The 19,424-nt window shown below is 43.8% G+C and overlaps 1 protein-coding gene across 3 annotated transcripts in view; it reads right to left on the reverse strand.

Moving 5' to 3' along the window:
• The window catches only part of LOC141215153 (uncharacterized), a 446,656-nt gene that overhangs the window by 165,648 nt on the left and 261,584 nt on the right, over positions 1 to 19,424 (reverse strand). For all 3 annotated transcript variants that reach the window (XM_073665502.1, XM_073665499.1, XM_073665501.1), the window contains exon 22: positions 18,606 to 18,784. In XM_073665502.1, coding sequence (XP_073521603.1) covers positions 18,606 to 18,784 — 179 coding nt within the window. The remainder of the gene's footprint in view (positions 1 to 18,605; positions 18,785 to 19,424) is intronic.

Here is a 19,424-nt window from a genome sequence, read left to right on the forward strand (position 1 = left end):
ATGAATCACAGTGCATTGGTTTTATTATGTCACTTTTGCACAATGAACCACAAAGGTGGGCCTTTTCTCTCCAACCTAATGAGCCATGCTTAAGGTCGGTAGAAGAATTTTTTTCTGCTATGGGTCTATTATATGAAGATCCTGATCGAATCTCATCTGCTGAGGCAGAACTCAGGCGTTTGAATCAGGGGTCAGGTGATGTTGAAAATTATTGCACACACTTTAGAAGGTGGGCTTCAGAAGTCAAATGGAATGATCCTGCTATGAAATGTCTATTTCTTGCTGGTCTTAGTGAAAGGGTTAAGGATTTGCTAATTGCATTCCCCGCACCTGAGACTCTGCAGCTGTTCGTGTGGATAGGAGGCTGAGATCTAGGCAGAATGAGGTAAAGACTCCTGTAATGCCAGGTCCTAGTCCCCAGAAAATCTGTTCAGATGGCAGAGAACCGATGGAGGTTGGGGCGATGTCGCTCCGCTCTCAGGAAAGAGACCGGAGGTTCGCCAAGGGATTGTGTCTTTATTGTGGTAAAGCTGACCATTTGATTAAGTATTGTGAGCTTCGTTTAAGTAAAGAAAAAAAAAAGGTCAGGTATGCCCGTATAGCTTGTTTACGCTCTGCAGGAGTATTTCTTTCAGGGAGTACTACTTTGCAGGAAAATTTGATTGAATTTCAGGTATTTGTGGATTGTGGTTCAACACTTAATGTGATTGATAAAGGGTTTTTGGAAATACTTAAATTGAAATCCAAACCTTTGTCATCACCTATTTCTGTGATTGCTATTGATAACACTCCCTTGAAATGTATTACTCACAAGGTTGCTGCATTTCCCCTCACTATCAATGGACTTCACCAAGAAATTTTGGACTTGGCTGTATTACATAATTTACCCTCTCTGGTCGTTCTAGGATTGCCTTGGTTAAAACTGCACAATCCTTTGCTGGACTGGTCTACTAATATGATAAAGTCTTGGAGTCCGAAGTGCTATGATAAATGTTGTAATGGTCGCATTGCGGCTGTGGAAAAAGGGGAATTACCTGTACCTATTCAAGATTTTTGGAGGTTTTTTTCGGAGTAGGAGTCGCAAGTTTTACCTCCTCATAGGGAGTTTGTTCCGGGGGCTACTCTTCCTAAGAGTCGCTTGTTTAATCTGACTATCCCTGAAAGAAAGGCCTTGGAGGAGTACATACAGACTAGCCTGGCTGCTGGTCACATTAGACCTTCTAAGTCGCCTGTGGCAGTTGGATTTTTCTTTGTTAAAAAAAAGGATGGGGGTTTACGTCCATGTCTGGATTTTCGTGACATTAATAAGATTACCATACGCAATTCATACCCATTGCCGTTAATTCCTGACTTGTTTAACCAGTTAGTGGGGGCCAAGTGGTTCTCTAAGATTTATCTCTGGGGGTCATACTATTTGTTAAGAGTGAAGGAGGATGATGAATGGAAAACTGCTGTTAACACTCCGGTAGGTCATTTTGAGAATCTGGTGATGCCTTTTGGTCTTACCAATGCACCTGCATTTTTTCAGAACCTTATTAATGACATCCTGAGACCTTTGATTGGTAAGAATGTGGTTGTGTATTTAGACGACATTTTGATGTATTCGCCAGATCTGAAGTCCTATTGGCAGAGTGTACGTGAAGTTTTGCAGTTATTGAGTGATAATTCACTCTTTGCTAAGCTGGAGAAATGTGAGTTCGCTGTGCAGAAAATTAGTTTTTTGGGCTACATTGTCTCCAGCGAGGGCATTGAGATGGACCCGGTGAAGGTTCAGGCTGTGCAGGAATGGCCTAGGCCTATTAGTTTGAAATCTATACAGAGATTTTTGGGTTTTGCCAATTATTACAGGAAATTCATTAAGAATTTTTCTGTAATTGTTAAGCCTCTAACCGATCTCACCAGGAAAGGTGCGAATACGGTCCAGTGGACTACTGAGGCCATTGAAGCGTTTAAATATCTCAAAGAGAGGTTCAGTTCTGCCCCTATCCTTATGCAGCCTGAGGCGACCAAGCCTTTTTTGGTTGAGGTCGATGCTTCATCGGTGGGGGGCGGAGCAGTTTTGTCTCAGGAGAACAGGGATGGAGTACATCCTTGTGCCTTCTTTTCGAAAAAAAAATCGGAAACCGAACTGAATTATGATGTTGGAAATCGGGAGTTGCTGGCTATTAAACTCGCATTTAAACATTGGCGTCATTTTTTGGAAGGCGCTAGATTTCCTATTCAGGTTTTCACAGATCATAAGAATTTGATCTATCTGGATGCTACCAAGCGCTTGAATGCCGGTCAAGCTAGATGGGCACTTTTTTTTTCTCGGTTTTATTTTTCTGTTACCTATATCCCTGGTACTAAGAATGTTAAAGCCAATGCTTTATCTCACAGCTTCTCTCCTATGGTCAGTGCCGAGGAGGAGAGCATTTTACAGAAAGGAGTTGTGGTGGCGGCACTGGACTCCGTTTTGGAGAATGGGATTCTGAAAGCTTAAGATTATGCTCCATCTAACACTCCCCATGGGAGGTTGTTCGTGCCTAGAACCTTTAGGAGAGATTTGTTTGTGGAGTGTCATGAGTCTCGGTTGGCAGGTCATCCAGGGATTTCTGAGACTAAGAGACTTATCAGTCGCAGTTTTTGGTGGCCTGGATGGCAGAAAGAAGTCATCAAGTGGGTGCGTCAATGTACTGTGTGTGCTAGGTCAAAGGCTTCACATACTCCTGCTGCGGGGTTGCTTTGCCCTCTGGAGGTTCCTAGTGCGCCTTGGACGCATCTCACAATGGATTTTATTACTGATATGCCTGTGTCCGAGGGTTTTACTGTCATCTGGGTGGTCGTGGTCCGTTTTAGTAAGATGTGTCATTTGGTTCCATTCATTAAGTTGCCCTGCGCCAAGACACTCGCTAAGGCGTTTGTTAAGGAGATTGTCAATCTTCATGGCGTTCCCACGGATATTGTTACTGATAGAGGACCTCAGTTTGCGGCTCGCTTTTGGCGTGCTTTTTGTGACAGGTTGGGAGTCCATTTGTCATTTTCGTCTGGGTATCAGCCTGAGTCTAATGGACAGACTGAAAGAAAGAACCAGGATGTAGAACAGTTTTTGCATTGTTTTGTGGTGGACAATCAAGAGGTGTGGTCTGAGTTTCTACCTCTCGCAGAATTTGTTCTTAACAATCATACATCCTCCTCAGCTGGGTGTTCTCCTTTTTTTTGTTGTACTGGGAGACATCCGTCTTTTGGTTCGTTCTCCAAATTGGGGTCGGCAGGGCCGAAGGTGGAGAATTTTTCCGGTGATTTGGAGAGAGTTTGGACTAATGTACATTGCAACCTTCAAGAGGCTAACAAGAAGTCGAAGAAGTATTTTGACAGGAAACGTAAGGAGGTTTTGTTTACTGTGGGTGACATGGTTTGGTTGTCCTCAAGGAACTTGCGGTTGAGGATTCCCTCTAAAAAACTGGGTCCTAAGTTTGTGGGTCCATTTAAAGTGCTTCAGGTTGTTAACCCGTCTGCGGTTAGGTTGGATGTCCCTACTTCCTGGAAGATTAATCCTGTGTTTCATGTTTCCTTGTTGAAAAAAGCTGATGCATCAGATAGGGATGCCACTGTCACAGTTGCTCCTGTGGTGGAAGACGGCGAATATGAAATTTCACGTATCTTGAATTCTAGATGGCATAGAGGGAGAGTACAGTATCTCGTCTCCTGGAAGGGTTTCGGTCCCGAAGATAACTCCTGGGTAAGGGGTGATGATGTCTCTGCTCCTAGGCTTGTTAGAGCTTTCCACAAGAGGTTTCCGGATAGGCCTGGGCCTGGAGGATCCGGAGGATCCTCATTAAAGTGGGGGTACTGCTAGAACCCTCCTGTTTGTTTTTTCCATCTTGTGTTTTGCGGCCACGTGACTATCTGCCTTTATATTGCAGCTCCGCCCTTTTGGCTGTGCTGGACTTCAGTGTTGTTTGACTGTTTTGCTAGCCAGGTGCTTCTGTGGCTATCTCTGTCAGTTCGCTTAGTGCTTCTGGGACCTCTAGTACCTTTTTGTCAGTTTATCTTTTTGTGTTCTGCAACAACTTTCTCTGTTCAGGAGGTGTCCCATTTTTGTTCCAGTCCTTAGTTCTTTTACGGACCCCTTCCCTTTATGCATTAGGTCTTCGTTCAGACTAGCCGAGGACTAAGGCGGGTCTGTTCGCAAGGAACAGGCAGCCTGCTACATCGTAGGGATTCAGCTTAGTCTTACTGTAGGGATAGCTTTCCCCTTTCTTTCCTTAGTTCTTGTTGCAGATCATAACACAAAGCCTGTGTTCCAAACGTCACTCCTTCCTTTCCAAGCCCTGCTGTGCGCCCAAACAATAGTTTTCCCCTACATATAGGGTATATCCGTACTCAGGAGCAATTGCACAACAAATTTTGGGGTCAATTTTCTCCTGTTACCCCAGTGAAAATAAAAAATTGGGGCTGAAAGTACATTTTTGTGGAAAACAATTTGATTTCTTAATTTCACGGCTCTACGTTATAAACTTCTGTGAAGCAGTTGGCAGTTCAAGGTGCTCACCACACATCTAGATAAGTTTGCTGAGGGGTCTAGTTTCCAAAATGGGGTCACTTGTTGGAGGTTTCTACTGTTTAGGCACATCAGAGGCTCCCCAAACGCGACATGGCGTCCGCTAATTATTCAAGCAAATTTTACATTCAAAAAGTCAAATGGCATTCCTTCTCTTCCGAACCCTGCCGTACATCCAAAAAGTGATTTTGGGGCATCAGCTTACCCAGGAGGAATTGCACAACAAATGGTATTGGACAATTTCTCTTGTTACCCTTGTGAAAATAAAAAAATTGGGTTCTATAGTAAACATTTTGCGAAAAAAAGTTAAATGTTAATTTTTTCCTTTTATGTTGCTTTAGTTCCTGTGAAACACGTGAAGGGTTAATAAACTTCTTGAATGTGGTTTTGAGCACCTTGAGGGGTGTAGTTTTTAGAATGGTGTCACTTTTGGGTATTTTCTGTCATATAGATCCCTCAAAGTGACTTCAAATGTGATGTGGTCCCTAAAAAAATGGGTTTGTAAATTTTGTTGGAAAAATGAGAAATCGCCGGTCGACTTTTAATCCTTATAACTTCCGAACAAAAAAAAATTTTGGTTCCAAAATTGTGCTGATGTAAAGTAGACATGTGGGAAATGTTATTTATTAACTATTTTGTGTGACATATCTCTCTGATTTAAGGGCATAAAAACTCAAAAGTTTAAAAATGGCAAAATTTTCGCCAAATTTCAGTTTTTTTCACAAATAAACGCAAGTAATATCGAAGAACTGTTGCCACTATCATGAAGTACAATATGTCACAAAAAAACTATCTCAGAATCAGTGGGATCCGTTGAAGCGTTCCAGAGTTATTACCTCATAAATTCACAGTGGTTAGAATTGTAAAAATTGGGTTGGTCATTAAGTACATTATTGGCTCCGTCCTTAAGGGGTTAAACTTCATGGGTGGCAATAACAATGAGCAGGACTGTTAATACATGATTTATTACAAAGAACAATACCTATATGTATGAATGAATTACAAATGGTAGTATATTCAGCACTTTCATATTCCATGAAACATCTGCCTTTATTTTTTACTTTCTGTTGCTTATATGGCAATAAGATATTCTTCAGTGATTTTATTGAGATTGTCATCAATAATATAGGTCCCTGTCTTATACAAAACATATGCAGAACTGAACATAAGTTTGCATACTGCTTTTATATATCCAACTACTAATGAATAAATATGAAATAAACGGAACCAGATGAGCTGGAATGGATTCATAAATTCAACATACATTTAGAACTCTCACTTGTTTTTAGACTACACTCCACATCTGTCTGTAAATGCTCTAATCCTTCAACACTATACCCTGAGGTTAAGACCTTTTACCATTAAGTCATGACCTTTTACTGTGGACAGTCTGGCTTATCTGTTAAAAATATGGACTCTTCGGGGAAACCTGATGGCTGCTGCTGCATAACATTCCTGCTCATTAGGTTTGTACACAATGAGTGATAACTTGCTATCGCTAAAAGAAAAAAAATGACAATGATTTAAGTACAATAAGTTGCTGCTCTAAAATGTATGCTATTACACAATTAATTGTATTTTTTTACATTAAAAATGAGTAAATAATGTAGCATCCAAGGGGTATCATCACGGTGAGGAGACTTTTAAGCACCGTGACGTGCTTAACATATCATACTCCACAAGGAGAAATGTTACCCCTTGGATAACGGTTTGACACCTCTCACCCAGCCAAACCAGAACTCACACTTTGCACTGACGAGGGGAAGTACCCCAAAACACAGTGTCTGCAAATTGAGTTTCTGGTTCTGGCTTATATCCTAAGTCATGTGGCAAGGCTTGTTAAAGGATTGATAATGACTTTTAGGATTGCTACTTCCTGTAGGTGGTACTAGAGTTCTAGTCCTCTTCCTCTCTGAAGAGACAATTTAAGTAATGGGGATGAGTTACAAGTGAAGTGAAATAAACTGAAATTCTGACAACATAGAGTGTGAATGCTACAGAACTCTTAATTTGCTGGACATCAGTAAATTCATTCATTAAAGTGGTTTTACCACAAACAAAAGTTCATTTTAATTAATAGATTTTGGAATAATAATAAGTTACACAATTGGATGACTTTAAATTAAATGTTCCTGTGCTGAGATAATCTTATAAATGTGCCCCTGCTGTGTACTGTGTAATGGCTGTGTCTGACCCTACAGCAGCATGGTCTGATCATATCACATCTCCTGGGCGTGGAGTTGGGGGGGAGGGGTGGGATTATACAGACATTACAGCATGGGATCACAGGTGATTCTTTCTTTGAAGTAAAACATTGTTTAACCCCTTAACCCCAAAGCCTGTTTTCACCTTCTTGACCAGGCCAATTTTGTTAATTCTGACCAGTGTCACTTTATGAGGTAATGACTCTGGAATACTTCAATTGATCCCAATGATTCTGAGTTTGTTTTTTTCATGACATATTGTACTTCATGATAGAGGTAAACTTTATTTGATATGACTTACGTTTATTTGTGAAAAAATCTGAAATTTGATGAAAATTTAGGAATTTTCAAACATTTAATCTTTATGACCTTAAATCAGAGAGATATGTCACACAAAAGAGTTCATAAATAACATTTCCCACATGTCTACTTTACATCAGCACAATTTTGGAAACATAATTTTTTTTGTTAGGAAGTTAAAAGTTGACCAGCGATTTCTCATTTTTCCAACAAAATTAAGAAAAACATTTTTTTAGGGACCACATCATATTTGAAGTGACTTTGAGGGGTCTATATGACAGAAAATACCCAAAAGTGACACCATTCTAATAAAAACTGCACCCCTCAAGGTGCTCAAAATCACATTCAATAAGTTTATTAACCCTTCAGGTGCTTCACAGGAATTAATGGAATGTGGAAGGAAAAAATAAACATTTAACTTCTTTTGCAAAAATTTTACTTTAGACCCAATTTTTTTTTACTTTCACAAGGGTAACAGGAGAAAATGGACCCCAATATTTGTTGTGCAACTTCTCCTGAGCACACCGAAATCCAATATGTCGGGGAAAACCACTGTTTGGGCGCACAGCAGGGCTCGGAAGGGAACGAGCGCCATTTGACTTTTTGAATGTAAAATTTGCTGGCATAATTAACGGACGTCATGTCGAGGTTGGAGGGCTGCTGATGTAAATAATGGAAACCCCCCACAAGTGACAACATTCTGGAAACTAGACCCCCTCAGGAAACTTGTATAGATGTGTGGTGAGCACATTGAACCCCTAGGTGCTGCACAGAAGTTTATAACGTTGAGACGTGAAAATAAAGAAATTACATTTTTCCACAAAAATATTTTTTTAGCCCCAAATTTTTCATTTTCACTAGGGTAACAGGAAAAATTACACCATACAATTTGGGAATTTCTCCTGAGTATGCAAATACCCAATATGTGGAGGAAAACTACTGTTTGGGCGCACGGCAGGGCTTGGAAGTAAAGGAGCGCCATTTGACTTTTTGAATGTAAAATTTGCTGGAATAATTAGCAGACGCCATGTGGCATTTGGAGAGCCCCTGACGTGCCTAAAAAGTGAAAACCCCCCACAAGTGTCACCATTTTGGAAACTAGACCTCTCAAGGAACTTATCTAGATCTGTGGTGAGCACTTTGAACACCCCAGATGCTTCACATAAGTTTATAACATTGAGCCGTAAAAATAAAAAAAATCACATTTTTCCGGCAAGAATGTTTTTTAGACCAAAATTTTGCATTTTCACAAGGGTAACAGGAGAAAATGGATGCAAAATTTTGCTGTGCAATTTCTCCTGAGTACGCAGATACCCAATATGTGGCCGAAAACTACTTTCGAGGCATAGTGCATAGCTTAGAAGGGAAAAAGCACCATATTGGAGTTCAGATTTTGCTGGACTGATTTGAGGGTGCCATGTCAAATGGACAGAGCCCTTGAGGTGCCAGATCAGCCAAACCCCCCATAAGTGAACCCATTTTACAAACTACACCTCTCAATGAATTCATCTAGGGGTGCAGTGATCATATTGACACCACAAGTGTGTCACAGAATTTTACACCATTGGGCAGTGAAGAAAAAATAATTAAATTTTTACCACCAAAATTTTGTTTTAGCACCAGATTTTACATCTTCACACTGGGAAATGGGTAAAAATGTCACCAAAATTTGTCCCACAATTTCATCTGAATGTAGAAATACCTCATATGTGGCTGTGCAGTACTGCATAGCCATACGGCGAAACTCGGGAGGCAGAGTTGCTTTTTGCCTCCTGAAGCGCAGATTTTCCTAGAATAGTTTGCGGGCTCCATATACAGAGACCCTACATGCTAGAAGAGCAGAATCCCCCTCAAGTGACCCCATTTTGGAAATTATACCCCTTTGTAAATTTATCTACAGGTGTAGTGACGATTTCAACTCCATGGGTGTTTTCTAGAAACAAGCAGCAGTGGATGTTGCTAAGCGAAGATTGCAAACTGCCTTTGAAGTGACCAGTACGTTGTAGTGACCAATACGTTATGCCCAGCTTGTGCTTCTGGAGACATGCACCCATAAATTAGGTGGGCTCTCATCGCTACAGTAATGCCAAACATTTGGACGCTAACTGTGGTTTAGACACACACTGGAACTCAGAAGGGAGGGGGACATTTGGATTTGGGAGCGCAGAATTAGCTGAATTTCTTTTGGAGGGCAAGGAGCCATTTAGATTTCCCAGAGCCTTTGTGCTACCAGTAACATGGAAGCCCCCTATATTTTTGTTAACAGATGACGGACCTAAGTGGGGACTTGCTTTTTTTGTGAATGGAGTTGAAGCATTTATTGGGAACATTTTACATAGCATTTTGGATCACATTTATCCAGCGTTCTAAGCTGAGCACTTATATCGGGGTTTCCATCTAAGTCTCCCCGAGTGACGCAATTCAGATGAAATCCCCACTATAATCCATTCACTATAATGAGGCAGCAGAGTTACTCTGGACTCCGTCTGGCCTCTGTTCAGCGTCGTCCTTCTTTTCAGAAGTACACAAAAATGTCGCCGATGGCACTTTTATGCGTGAGTAATAAAAAGATGGACACTGTGGGATCACAGGCCAGATGGCGTCCACAGTGCCTCCATCTGCATCATTACAGGGAATCTTCCACCGGGGGTTCCGTCTGAATCACGTATTTCAGAGATTTACAAGGAAACCCCGGTGTAAGATTTCAGCACAGGACGCAAGATAAATGTGAGACGAGCCTTACTGCGATCTTTGGGGGGCAGAAAGAACCAATCAACAGCAGGTGAAGAATTGGTTTTATTTATTTTTTTACACCATTCCTCATGCGGTATAAGTGACGACTTTATTCTTCGGGTGGGTGCGATTACAGATTTATATCAGGTTTTTATGTTTGGCTGCTGTCACACATTAAAGACCCTTTTTATTGTAAAAACAAGTTTTTGCATCGCCATATTTTGATAGTTATAATTTTTCCATTTTTCAGCAAACAGTCATGTGACAGCTTTTTTTTTGCAGGATGAGCTGACGTTTTTATTGGTACCATTTTAGGGCAAATAACATTTTCTGATCGCTTTCTATTCTGTTTTTTGGGAGGCAGAATGAACAAAAACCAGTAATTCAGGAATTGTTTTTTGGGGATTTTTTTATGCCGTAATGCGTGTGGTAAAATTGATAAGGCAGCTTTATTCTTCGGGTCAGTACGATTACAGCGATACCACATTTATATAGTTTTTTTATGTTTTGGCGCTTTTACACAATAAAAACTATTTTATAGAAAAAATAATTATTTTTGCATCGCTATATTCTGAGAGCTGTAACTTTTTTATTTTTCTGCTGATGGAGCTTTGTAGCGGCTTGTTTTTTCAGGACAAGATTATGTTTTCAGTGGTACCATTTTTATTTAAATGCGTCTGTTTGATCGCGCTTAATTCCACTTTTTGTTTGATGGTATCATGATAAAGCATAGTTTTTTGCCTTGTTTTTTATCCATTACACAGTAAATAGCAGGAGCACATTTATAAGATTATCTCAGCACAGGAACATTTTTTTTAAACACATTCAATTGTGAAACGTATTATTATTCCAAGATATATTGACTAAAATGAACTTTGTTCATGGGACAACCTCTTTAATGATTGTTCTGTGTACTCTGGAGGGGAGCTGACCTCCAGAGCTGGGTTCTTGGTGAACAGAGCTGAATCCTGTTTCCTGTGAGGGCGAACAAAGCATTTATAAGGACTATAGTGAGCGCTGTTTTGTTTCTGTCAAGCAGACTGAATATGTCTAGTTCTTTTTTAGGACTGGTTTATGAAGCCTGTTTTTAATAAACCAGTTGAAAATTGAAACGAGAAGCATTCCTATGACTACTTTGTTAAGCAGCCAAGTGAGCTGATCTACCACAATATATATACAATCAGGGCCGAAAGTATTTACACCCTTGAAATTGTTCCAGAAAATGAACAATTTTCATATTGTCCACACCTGTTACTTGCCATAGGTGAGTTTGAACGAGCATCACATGCTTGAAACAAAGATGTTTACTCACAATTTTGGAAAGGTGCCAACAATTTTGTCTGGCCCATTTTTGGGGTTTTGTGTGAAATTATGTCCAATTAGCCTTTTTTCTGTTTTTTTTTAGTTGTTCCAGTACACACAAAGAAAATAAACATGTGTATAACAAAACATGTGTAATTGAAATTCTGGGAGAAATACTTCATTTTCTGGAACAATTTCAAGGGTGCCAACACTTTATATACTGTGTGTATATACAGTACAGACCAAAAGTTTGGACACACCTTCTCATTTAAAGATTTTTCTGTATTTTCATGACTTTGAAAATTGCACATTCACACTGATGGAATCAAAACTATGAATTAACACATGTGGAATTATATACTTAACAAAAAAGTGTGAAACAACTGAAAATATGTCTTATATTCTAGGTTCTTCAAAGTAGCCACCTTTTGCTTTGATGACTGCTTTGCACACTCTTGAATAAATCCCCAACAATTTGACCAGCAAAGCACCCCCACACCATGACACCTCCTTCTCCATGCTTCACGGTGGGAACCAGGCATGTAGAGTCCATCCGTTCACCTTTTCTGCGTCGCACAAAGACACGGTGGTTGGAACCAAAGATCTCAAATTTGGACTCATCAGACCAAAGCACAGATTTCCACTGGTCTAATGTCCATTCCTTGTGTACTTTAGCCCAAACTTGTCTCTTCTGCTTGTTGCCTGTCCTTAACAGTGGTTTCCTAGCAGCTATTTTACCATGAAGGCCTGCTGCACAAAGTCTCCTCTTAACAGTTGTTGAAGAGATGTGTCTGCTGCTAGAACTCTGTGTGGCATTGACCTGGTCTCTAATCTGAGCTGCTGTTAACATGGGATTTCTGAGGCTGGTGACTTGGATAAACTTATCCTCAGAAGCAGAGGTGACTCTTGGTCTTCCTTTCCTGGGGCGGTCCTCATGTGAGCCAGTTTCTTTGTAGCGCTTGATGGTTTTTGCAACTGCACTTGGTGATACTTTCAAAGTTTTCCCAATTTTTTGGACTGACTGACCTTCATTTCTTAAAGCAATGATGGCCACTCGTTTTTCTTTACTTAGCTGCTTTTTTCTTGCCATAATACAAATTCTAACACTCTATTCAATAGGACTATCAGCTGTGTATCCACCTGACTTCTGCACAACACAACTGATGGTCCCAACCCCATTTATAAGGCAAGAAATCCCACTTATTAAACCTGACAGGGCACACCTGTGAAGTGAAAACCATTTCCGGTGACTACCTCTTGAAGCTCATCAAGAGAATGCCAAGAGTGTGCAAAGCAGTCATCAAAGCAAAAGGTGGCTACTTTGAAGAATCTAGAATATAAGACATATTTTCAGTTGTTTCACACTTTTTTGTTAAGTATATCATTCCACATGTGTTAATTCATAGTTTTGATGCCTTCAGAGTGAATGTACAATTTTCATAGTCATGAAAATACAGAAAATTCTTTAAATGAGGTGTGTCCAAACTTTTGGTCTGTACTGTATATATATATATATATATATATATATATGTATATATATATACCGTATATATATATATATATATATATATATATACCGTATTTGTCGGACCATAAGACGCACTTTTTTTCCTCAAAATTTGGAAGGAAAATTGGGGGTGTATCTTATGGTTCGAACGTTACTTTACCGGTGGTGGTGGAGCGGGGATCGCAGGGTCCTCAGGCGGCAGCAGAGGTGAGATGCGGCTGGAGCCGGGGACTGTACCTGTGCTGGAGTGGCTGGTGTCGGGTGGTGAAGTAGAGGAACCGGGGCCTGTGCCGGGCTGTGAGTGGCGTCCGGCGGTGAGGCAGAGGAGCCGGGGCCTCTGTCGGGCTGTGAGCTGTGTCCGGTGGTGCGGCAGAGCAGTGTGTGCGGCTTCCGGTGGCCGCGGCCATCTTCCTGAGGCCGTGATACAGAGGAAAATGGCAGCCTGAGCCGGCGCATGCGCCGACCGGGAGCTCCAGTGGCCATTTTCCTGCAGATCACGGCCTCAGGAAGATGGCCGCGGCCACCGGAAGCCGCACACGCTGCTCTGCCGCATCGCCGGATGCCGCTCACAGCCCGGCACAGGCCCCGGCTCCTTTGCTTCACTGTCGGATGCCGCTCACAGGTCCACAGGCCCCAGCAAGTCCACAGGCCCCAGGCAGGTCCACAGGCCCCAGCAAGTCCATAGGCCCCGGGCAGGCCACAGGCCCCAGCCGGTCCACAGGCCCCGGGCAGGCCACAGGCCCCAGCCAGTCCACAGGCCCCGGGCAGGCCACAGGCCCCAGCCAGTCCACAGGCCCCAGCCAGTCCACAGGCCCCTGCAAGTCCACAGGCCCCGGGCTGACACAGGCCCCAGCCGGTCCACAGGCCCCAGGAACGCCACAGGCCCCGGGCAGGCCACAGGCCCCAGCTGGTCCACAGGCCCCAGCAAGTCCACAGGCCCCAGCAAATACACAGGCCCCGGGCAGGCCACAGGCCCCAGCCAGTCCACAGGCCCCAGCCGGTCCACAGGCCCCAGCCAGAAACCAGCATCTCACCTCTTCTGCTGCCGCCGGGTTCCTGAAGCAGGGAACGGAGGGACCTGCAATCCTACTCCACCATCACCGCAACTCACAGGTGCTGGAGAACCGGCTTCATGTATCCAGGGTCCGCAGCACTCCTCCACTTCCACCGGGCCGGTTTTCTGAAGTACCCTGCCTCCTGCTCCACCACCCCCCAGGTAAGATACCTAATCAGACTATAAGACGGACCCCATCTTATAAAAAATATTTTTTTTCTTATTTTCTAACCCAAAATTTGGGGTGCGTCTTATGGTCAGGTGCGTCTTATAGTCCGAAAAATATGATATATATATATTTATATGTATATAGATATATATATATCTATATACAGTACAGACCAAAAGTTTGGACACACCTTCTCATTTAAAGATTTTTCTGTATTTTCATGACTTTGAAAATTGTACATTCACACTGAAGGCATCAAAACTATGAATTAACACATGTGGAATTATATACTTAACAAAAAAGTGTGAAACAACTGAAAATATGTCTTATATTCTAGGTTCTTCAAAGTAGCCACCTTTTGCTTTGATGACTGCTTTGCACACTCTTGGCATTCTCTTGATGAGCTTCAAGAGGTAGTCACCAGAAATGGTTTTCACTTCACAGGTGTGCCCTGTCAAGTTTAATAAGTGGTATTTCTTGCCTTATAAAAGGGGTTGAGACCATCAGTTGTGTTGTGCAGAAGTCTGGATCATACACAGCTGATAGTCCAACTGAATAGACTGTTAGAATTTGTATTATGGCAAGAAAAAAGCAGCTAAGTAAAGAAAAACAAGTGGCCATCATTACTTTAAGAAATAAAGGTCAGTCTGTTCGAAAAATTGGGAAAACTTTGAAAGTGTCCCCAAGTGCAGTTGCAAAAACCATCAAGCGTTACAAAGAAACTGGCTCACATGAGGACCGCCCTGGAAAGTAAGACCAAGAGTCACCTCTGCTTCTGAGGATAAGTTTATCCGAGTCACCAGCCTCAGAAATCGCAGGTTAACAGCAGCTCAGATTAGAGACCAGGTCAATGCCATACAGAGTTCTAGCAGCAGACACATCTCTTCAACAACTGTTAAGAGGAGACTTTGTGCAGCAGGCCTTCATGGTAAAATAGCTGCTAGGAAACCACTGCTAAGGACAGGCAACAAGGAGAAGAGACTTGTTTGGGCTAAAGAACTCAAGGAATGGACAGTAGACCAGTGGAAATCTGTGCTTTGGTCTGATGAGTCCAAATTTGAGATCTTTAGTTCCAACCACCGTGTCTTTGTGCGACGCAGAAAAGGTGAACGGATGGACTCTACATGCCTGGTTCCCACCGTGATACATGGAGGTGGTGGTGTGATGGTGTGGGGGTGCTTTGCTGGTGACACTGTTGGGGATTTATTCAAAATTGAAGGCATACTGAACCAGCATGGCTACCACAGCATCTTGCAGCGGCATGCTATTCCATCCGGTTTGCGTCTAGTTGGACCATCATTTATTTTTCAACAGGACAATGACCCCAAACACACCTCCAGGCTGTGCAAGGGCTATTTGACCAAGAAGGAGAGTGATGGGGTGCTATGCCAGATGACCTGGCCTCCACAGTCACCAGACCTGAACCCAATCGAGATGGTTTGGGATGAGATGGACCGCAGAGTGAAGGCAAAAGGGCCAACAAGTGCTAAGCATCTCTGGGAACTCTGTCAAGATTGTTGGAAGACCATTTCCGGTGACTACCTCTCGAAGCTCATCAAGAGAATGCCAAGAGTGTGCAAAACAGTCATCAAAGCAAAAGGTGGCTACTTTGAAGAACCTAGAATATAATACATATTTTCAGTTGTTTCACACTTTTTTGTTAAGTATATAATTCCACATGTGTTAATTCATAGTTTTGATGCCTTCAGTGTGAATGTACAATTTTCGTAGTCATGAAAATACAGAAAAATCTTTAAATGAGAAGGTGTGTCCAAACTTTTGGTCTGTACTGTATATCTATCTATAATATAACGGCAGAAGCGTGTCTCTGTCCGAAGCCTCAATAGACTGCGCATGCGTGACGCGCAGTCTGGCTCCAGACAGAAGACCGCATCCAGCCGTTACAGGTAAGACAGCCAATGCTATGGGGCCCGCCCGGAGGGGGCCCGTGAGGGCCCCAAGCAGCGTGGGAACGAGGAGGATAGGTGAGTAGGAGGTGGCGGCGGCAGAGGAGCGGGTTGCGGCAGTGGAGGAGCGGAGCACACTACTACGTATGCCCGCTGCTAAAGGGACATGAATATTCCCTCTGAGGCCACTCCCATGGGCGTGGAGAAGACGGAATATTCATTCTCTTTAGTAGCGGCCATGGAGGAGCGCTGAGCCCCGGCTCCTGCTGTCAGTGCGGAGGAGTGAATGTGCCGGCAGCAGCAGCTCACCTCTGTGTCTGAGAGCACGCGCTGCTCAGATGCCGACATGAGCTGCTGCAGACAGGACTCAGCGCTGGAGCAGAGGTGGGGAAGGAAGGTGAGTATAATTGTTTATTGTTTTATGTGTGCAGTGATTGGGGGGATTGTGGAGGCCACACATACCAGGGATGGGGGATTGTGGAGGCCACACATACCAGGAATGGGGGATTGAGGAGGCCACACATACCAGGGATGGGGGATTGTGGAGGCCACACATACCAGGGATGGGGGATTGTGGAGGCCACACATACCAGGAATGGGGGATTGAGGAGGCCACACATACCAGGATACTTGGATTGAGGAGGCCACGCATACCAGGAATGGGGGATTGTGGAGGCCACACATACCAGGAATGGGGGATTGTGGAGGCCACACATACCAGGAATGGGGGATTGAGGAGGCCACACATACCAGGATTGGGGGGTTGAGGAGGCCACACATACCGGGATTGGGGGGTGAGGGGTGCCACGCATACCAGGATTTGGGGGGTGAGGGGTGCCACGCATACCGGGATTGGGGGTGAGGGGTGCCACGCATACCGGGATTGGGAGTGAGGGATAGGGTGCCATGCATACCAGGATGATGGATACCATACACACCAGGATAGGGATGAGGGGTGCCACGTATACCAGGATTGGGGATGAGGGGAGCCACGCATACCGGAAATGGGGTTGAGGGGAGCCACGTATACCAGGATTGGGGATGAGGGGAGCCACGCATACCGGAAATGGGGATGAGGGGAGCCACGCATACCGGAAATGGGGATGAGGGGAGCCACGCATACCGGAAATGGGGATGAGGGGAGCCACGCATACCGGAAATGGGGATGAGGGGAGCCACGCATACCGGAAATGGGGATGAGGGGAGCCACGCATACCGGAAATGGGGATGAGGGGAGCCACGCATACCAGAAATGGGGATGAGGGGAGCCACGCATACCGGAAATGGGGATGAGGGGAGCCACGCATACCGGAAATGGGGATGAGGGGAGCCACGCATACCGGAAATGGGGATGAGGGGAGCCACGCATACCGGAAATGGGGATGAGGGGAGCCACGCATACCGGAAATGGGGTTGAGGGGAGCCACGCATACCGGAAATGGGGATGAGGGGAGCCACGCATACCGGAAATGGGGATGAGGGGAGCCACGCATACCGGAAATGCGGATGAGGGGAGCCACGCATACCGGAAATGGGGTTGAGGGGAGCCACGTATACCGGAAATGGGGATGAGGGGAGCCACGCATACCGGAAATGGGGTTGAGGGGAGCCACGCATACCGGAAATGGGGATGAGGGGAGCCACGCATACCGGAAATGGGGATGAGGGGAGCCACGCATACCGGAAATGGGGATGAGGGGAGCCACGCATACCAGAAATGGGGATGAGGGGAGCCACGCATACCGGAAATGGGGATGAGGGGAGCCACGCATACCGGAAATGGGGATGAGGGGAGCCACGCATACCGGAAATGGGGATGAGGGGAGCCACGCATACCGGAAATGGGGATGAGGGGAGCCACGCATACCGGAAATGGGGATGAGGGGAGCCACGCATACCGGAAATGGGGATGAGGGGAGCCACGCATACCGGAAATGGGGATGAGGGGAGCCACGCATACCGTAAATGGGGATGAGGGGAGCCACGCATACCGGGGTCGGGGATGAGGGGAGCCACGCATACAGGGATCGGGGATGAGGGGAGCCAACCATACCGGGATCGAGGATGAGGGGAGCCACGCATACCGGGATCGGGGATGAGGGGAGCCACGCATACCGGGATCGGGGATGAGGGGAGCCACGCATACCGGGATCGGGGATGAGGGGAGCTACGCATACCGGGATCGGGGATGAGGGGAGCCACGCATACCGGGATCGGGTATGAGGGGAGCCACGCATACCGGGATCGGGGATGAGGGAAGCCACGCATACCGGGATCGGGGATGAGGGGAGCCACGCATACAGGGATCGGGGATGAGGGGAGCCACGCATACCGGGATCGGGGATGAGGGGAGCCACGCATACCGGGATCGGGGATGAGGGGAGCCACGCATACCGGGATCGGGGATGAGGGGAGCCACGCATACCGGGATTGGATGGTGGGGACAGGATGGGGGCAGCACATACCAGCATGGGAGACCATATACCAATAAAAATGCTCGCCACCCGGGCGTAGAACGGGTGGTTCAATAGCTAGTATATATATATGTAGATATATATATACTGAACATACATGTATAGATATTTAAATATAATTATATACATAAAAATATGTCCTTTGTGAATTTCACTACAGTGTTATCATTTTACATGGTAAAACTGTTTCTCATGTGCATATTCTTTATATGCTTATACTGCTTTCAGCGGCTTTTCAGCTTTAAAAAAATAAAATCATTTAAAAAAAAACATTTTGGATTTTCTCTGATTACATTTCTTTCTTGGATGGACATGACAATTAATTTGTATCTAAATTATAGTAAACCTTAAGTACCTTGCTTAATTCTCCAATTTTTTGCCAAACATAATGGATAAATATATTTAAACTTGCCTGAGTATGAGGCAGAAGTCGAACCAAGAGAGAACAACATGGAAAAGCAGTATAATTAAGTAAATCAGGAGGTGCAAGAGTTTGTAGTTTTTTGCTTGGTACACCTGTTCTGAGCTTTAGTTGAAATCCTCCGACATTAAGTCTTCCATCATTATTGAATGCACGAAGCATGCAATTTCCTAGAGAAGAAATTTAAGTTAGGGTAGTTGTTTATATTCAGACTATAGTTTTGTAGTTATATACCGGTCTCGTGAAAAGGCAAGGAAAGGGAGGTAAAGTGTTAAAATATAATACCACATGTAATATCAAGTCAAAAAGACAAAAAAGTCAATGAATCCTAAAGTAAAAACACATGTAAATAAATCATTACACTTTTCTTTTTCTAAATTCACACCAGGTTTGGGGAAAATCATTCACTCCTGAATGTTATTTTTTTTATTTAAATCATTTTTATTAAAAATTTTAAAACTATATACAAGAAAATGACAGGGAATATCAGGTAATGTATACCTCAATAAAACATAACATAATAATAAGTATTATAACAGTTACCTGAGGGGAAAAGAAAAGGTAAGGAAGGTAGGATAGGAGAAGTAAGTTGAAGAGAAAACTTTAGAAAAGGGGAGAAGGGAAGGAATAAGAAACAATGGGAGGGGTAATACAAACAATTTTTTTTAAAAAATTAGAAGTATCCATAATAATATTACACACAGCGACATCGGCTAGTTAGAAATAAGTAATACAGTATAATATTTTTATACAAATATTTCGTCAGCAATGATAGTGTTCTAAGAAAACTGACCATGGTTCCCATTTACA

Source organism: Phyllobates terribilis, unplaced genomic scaffold, assembly GCF_046119375.1.
Source record: "Phyllobates terribilis strain yellow unplaced genomic scaffold, ASM4611937v1 Scaffold_2__4_contigs__length_985480577, whole genome shotgun sequence".
NCBI lineage: Eukaryota > Metazoa > Chordata > Amphibia > Anura > Dendrobatidae > Phyllobates > Phyllobates terribilis.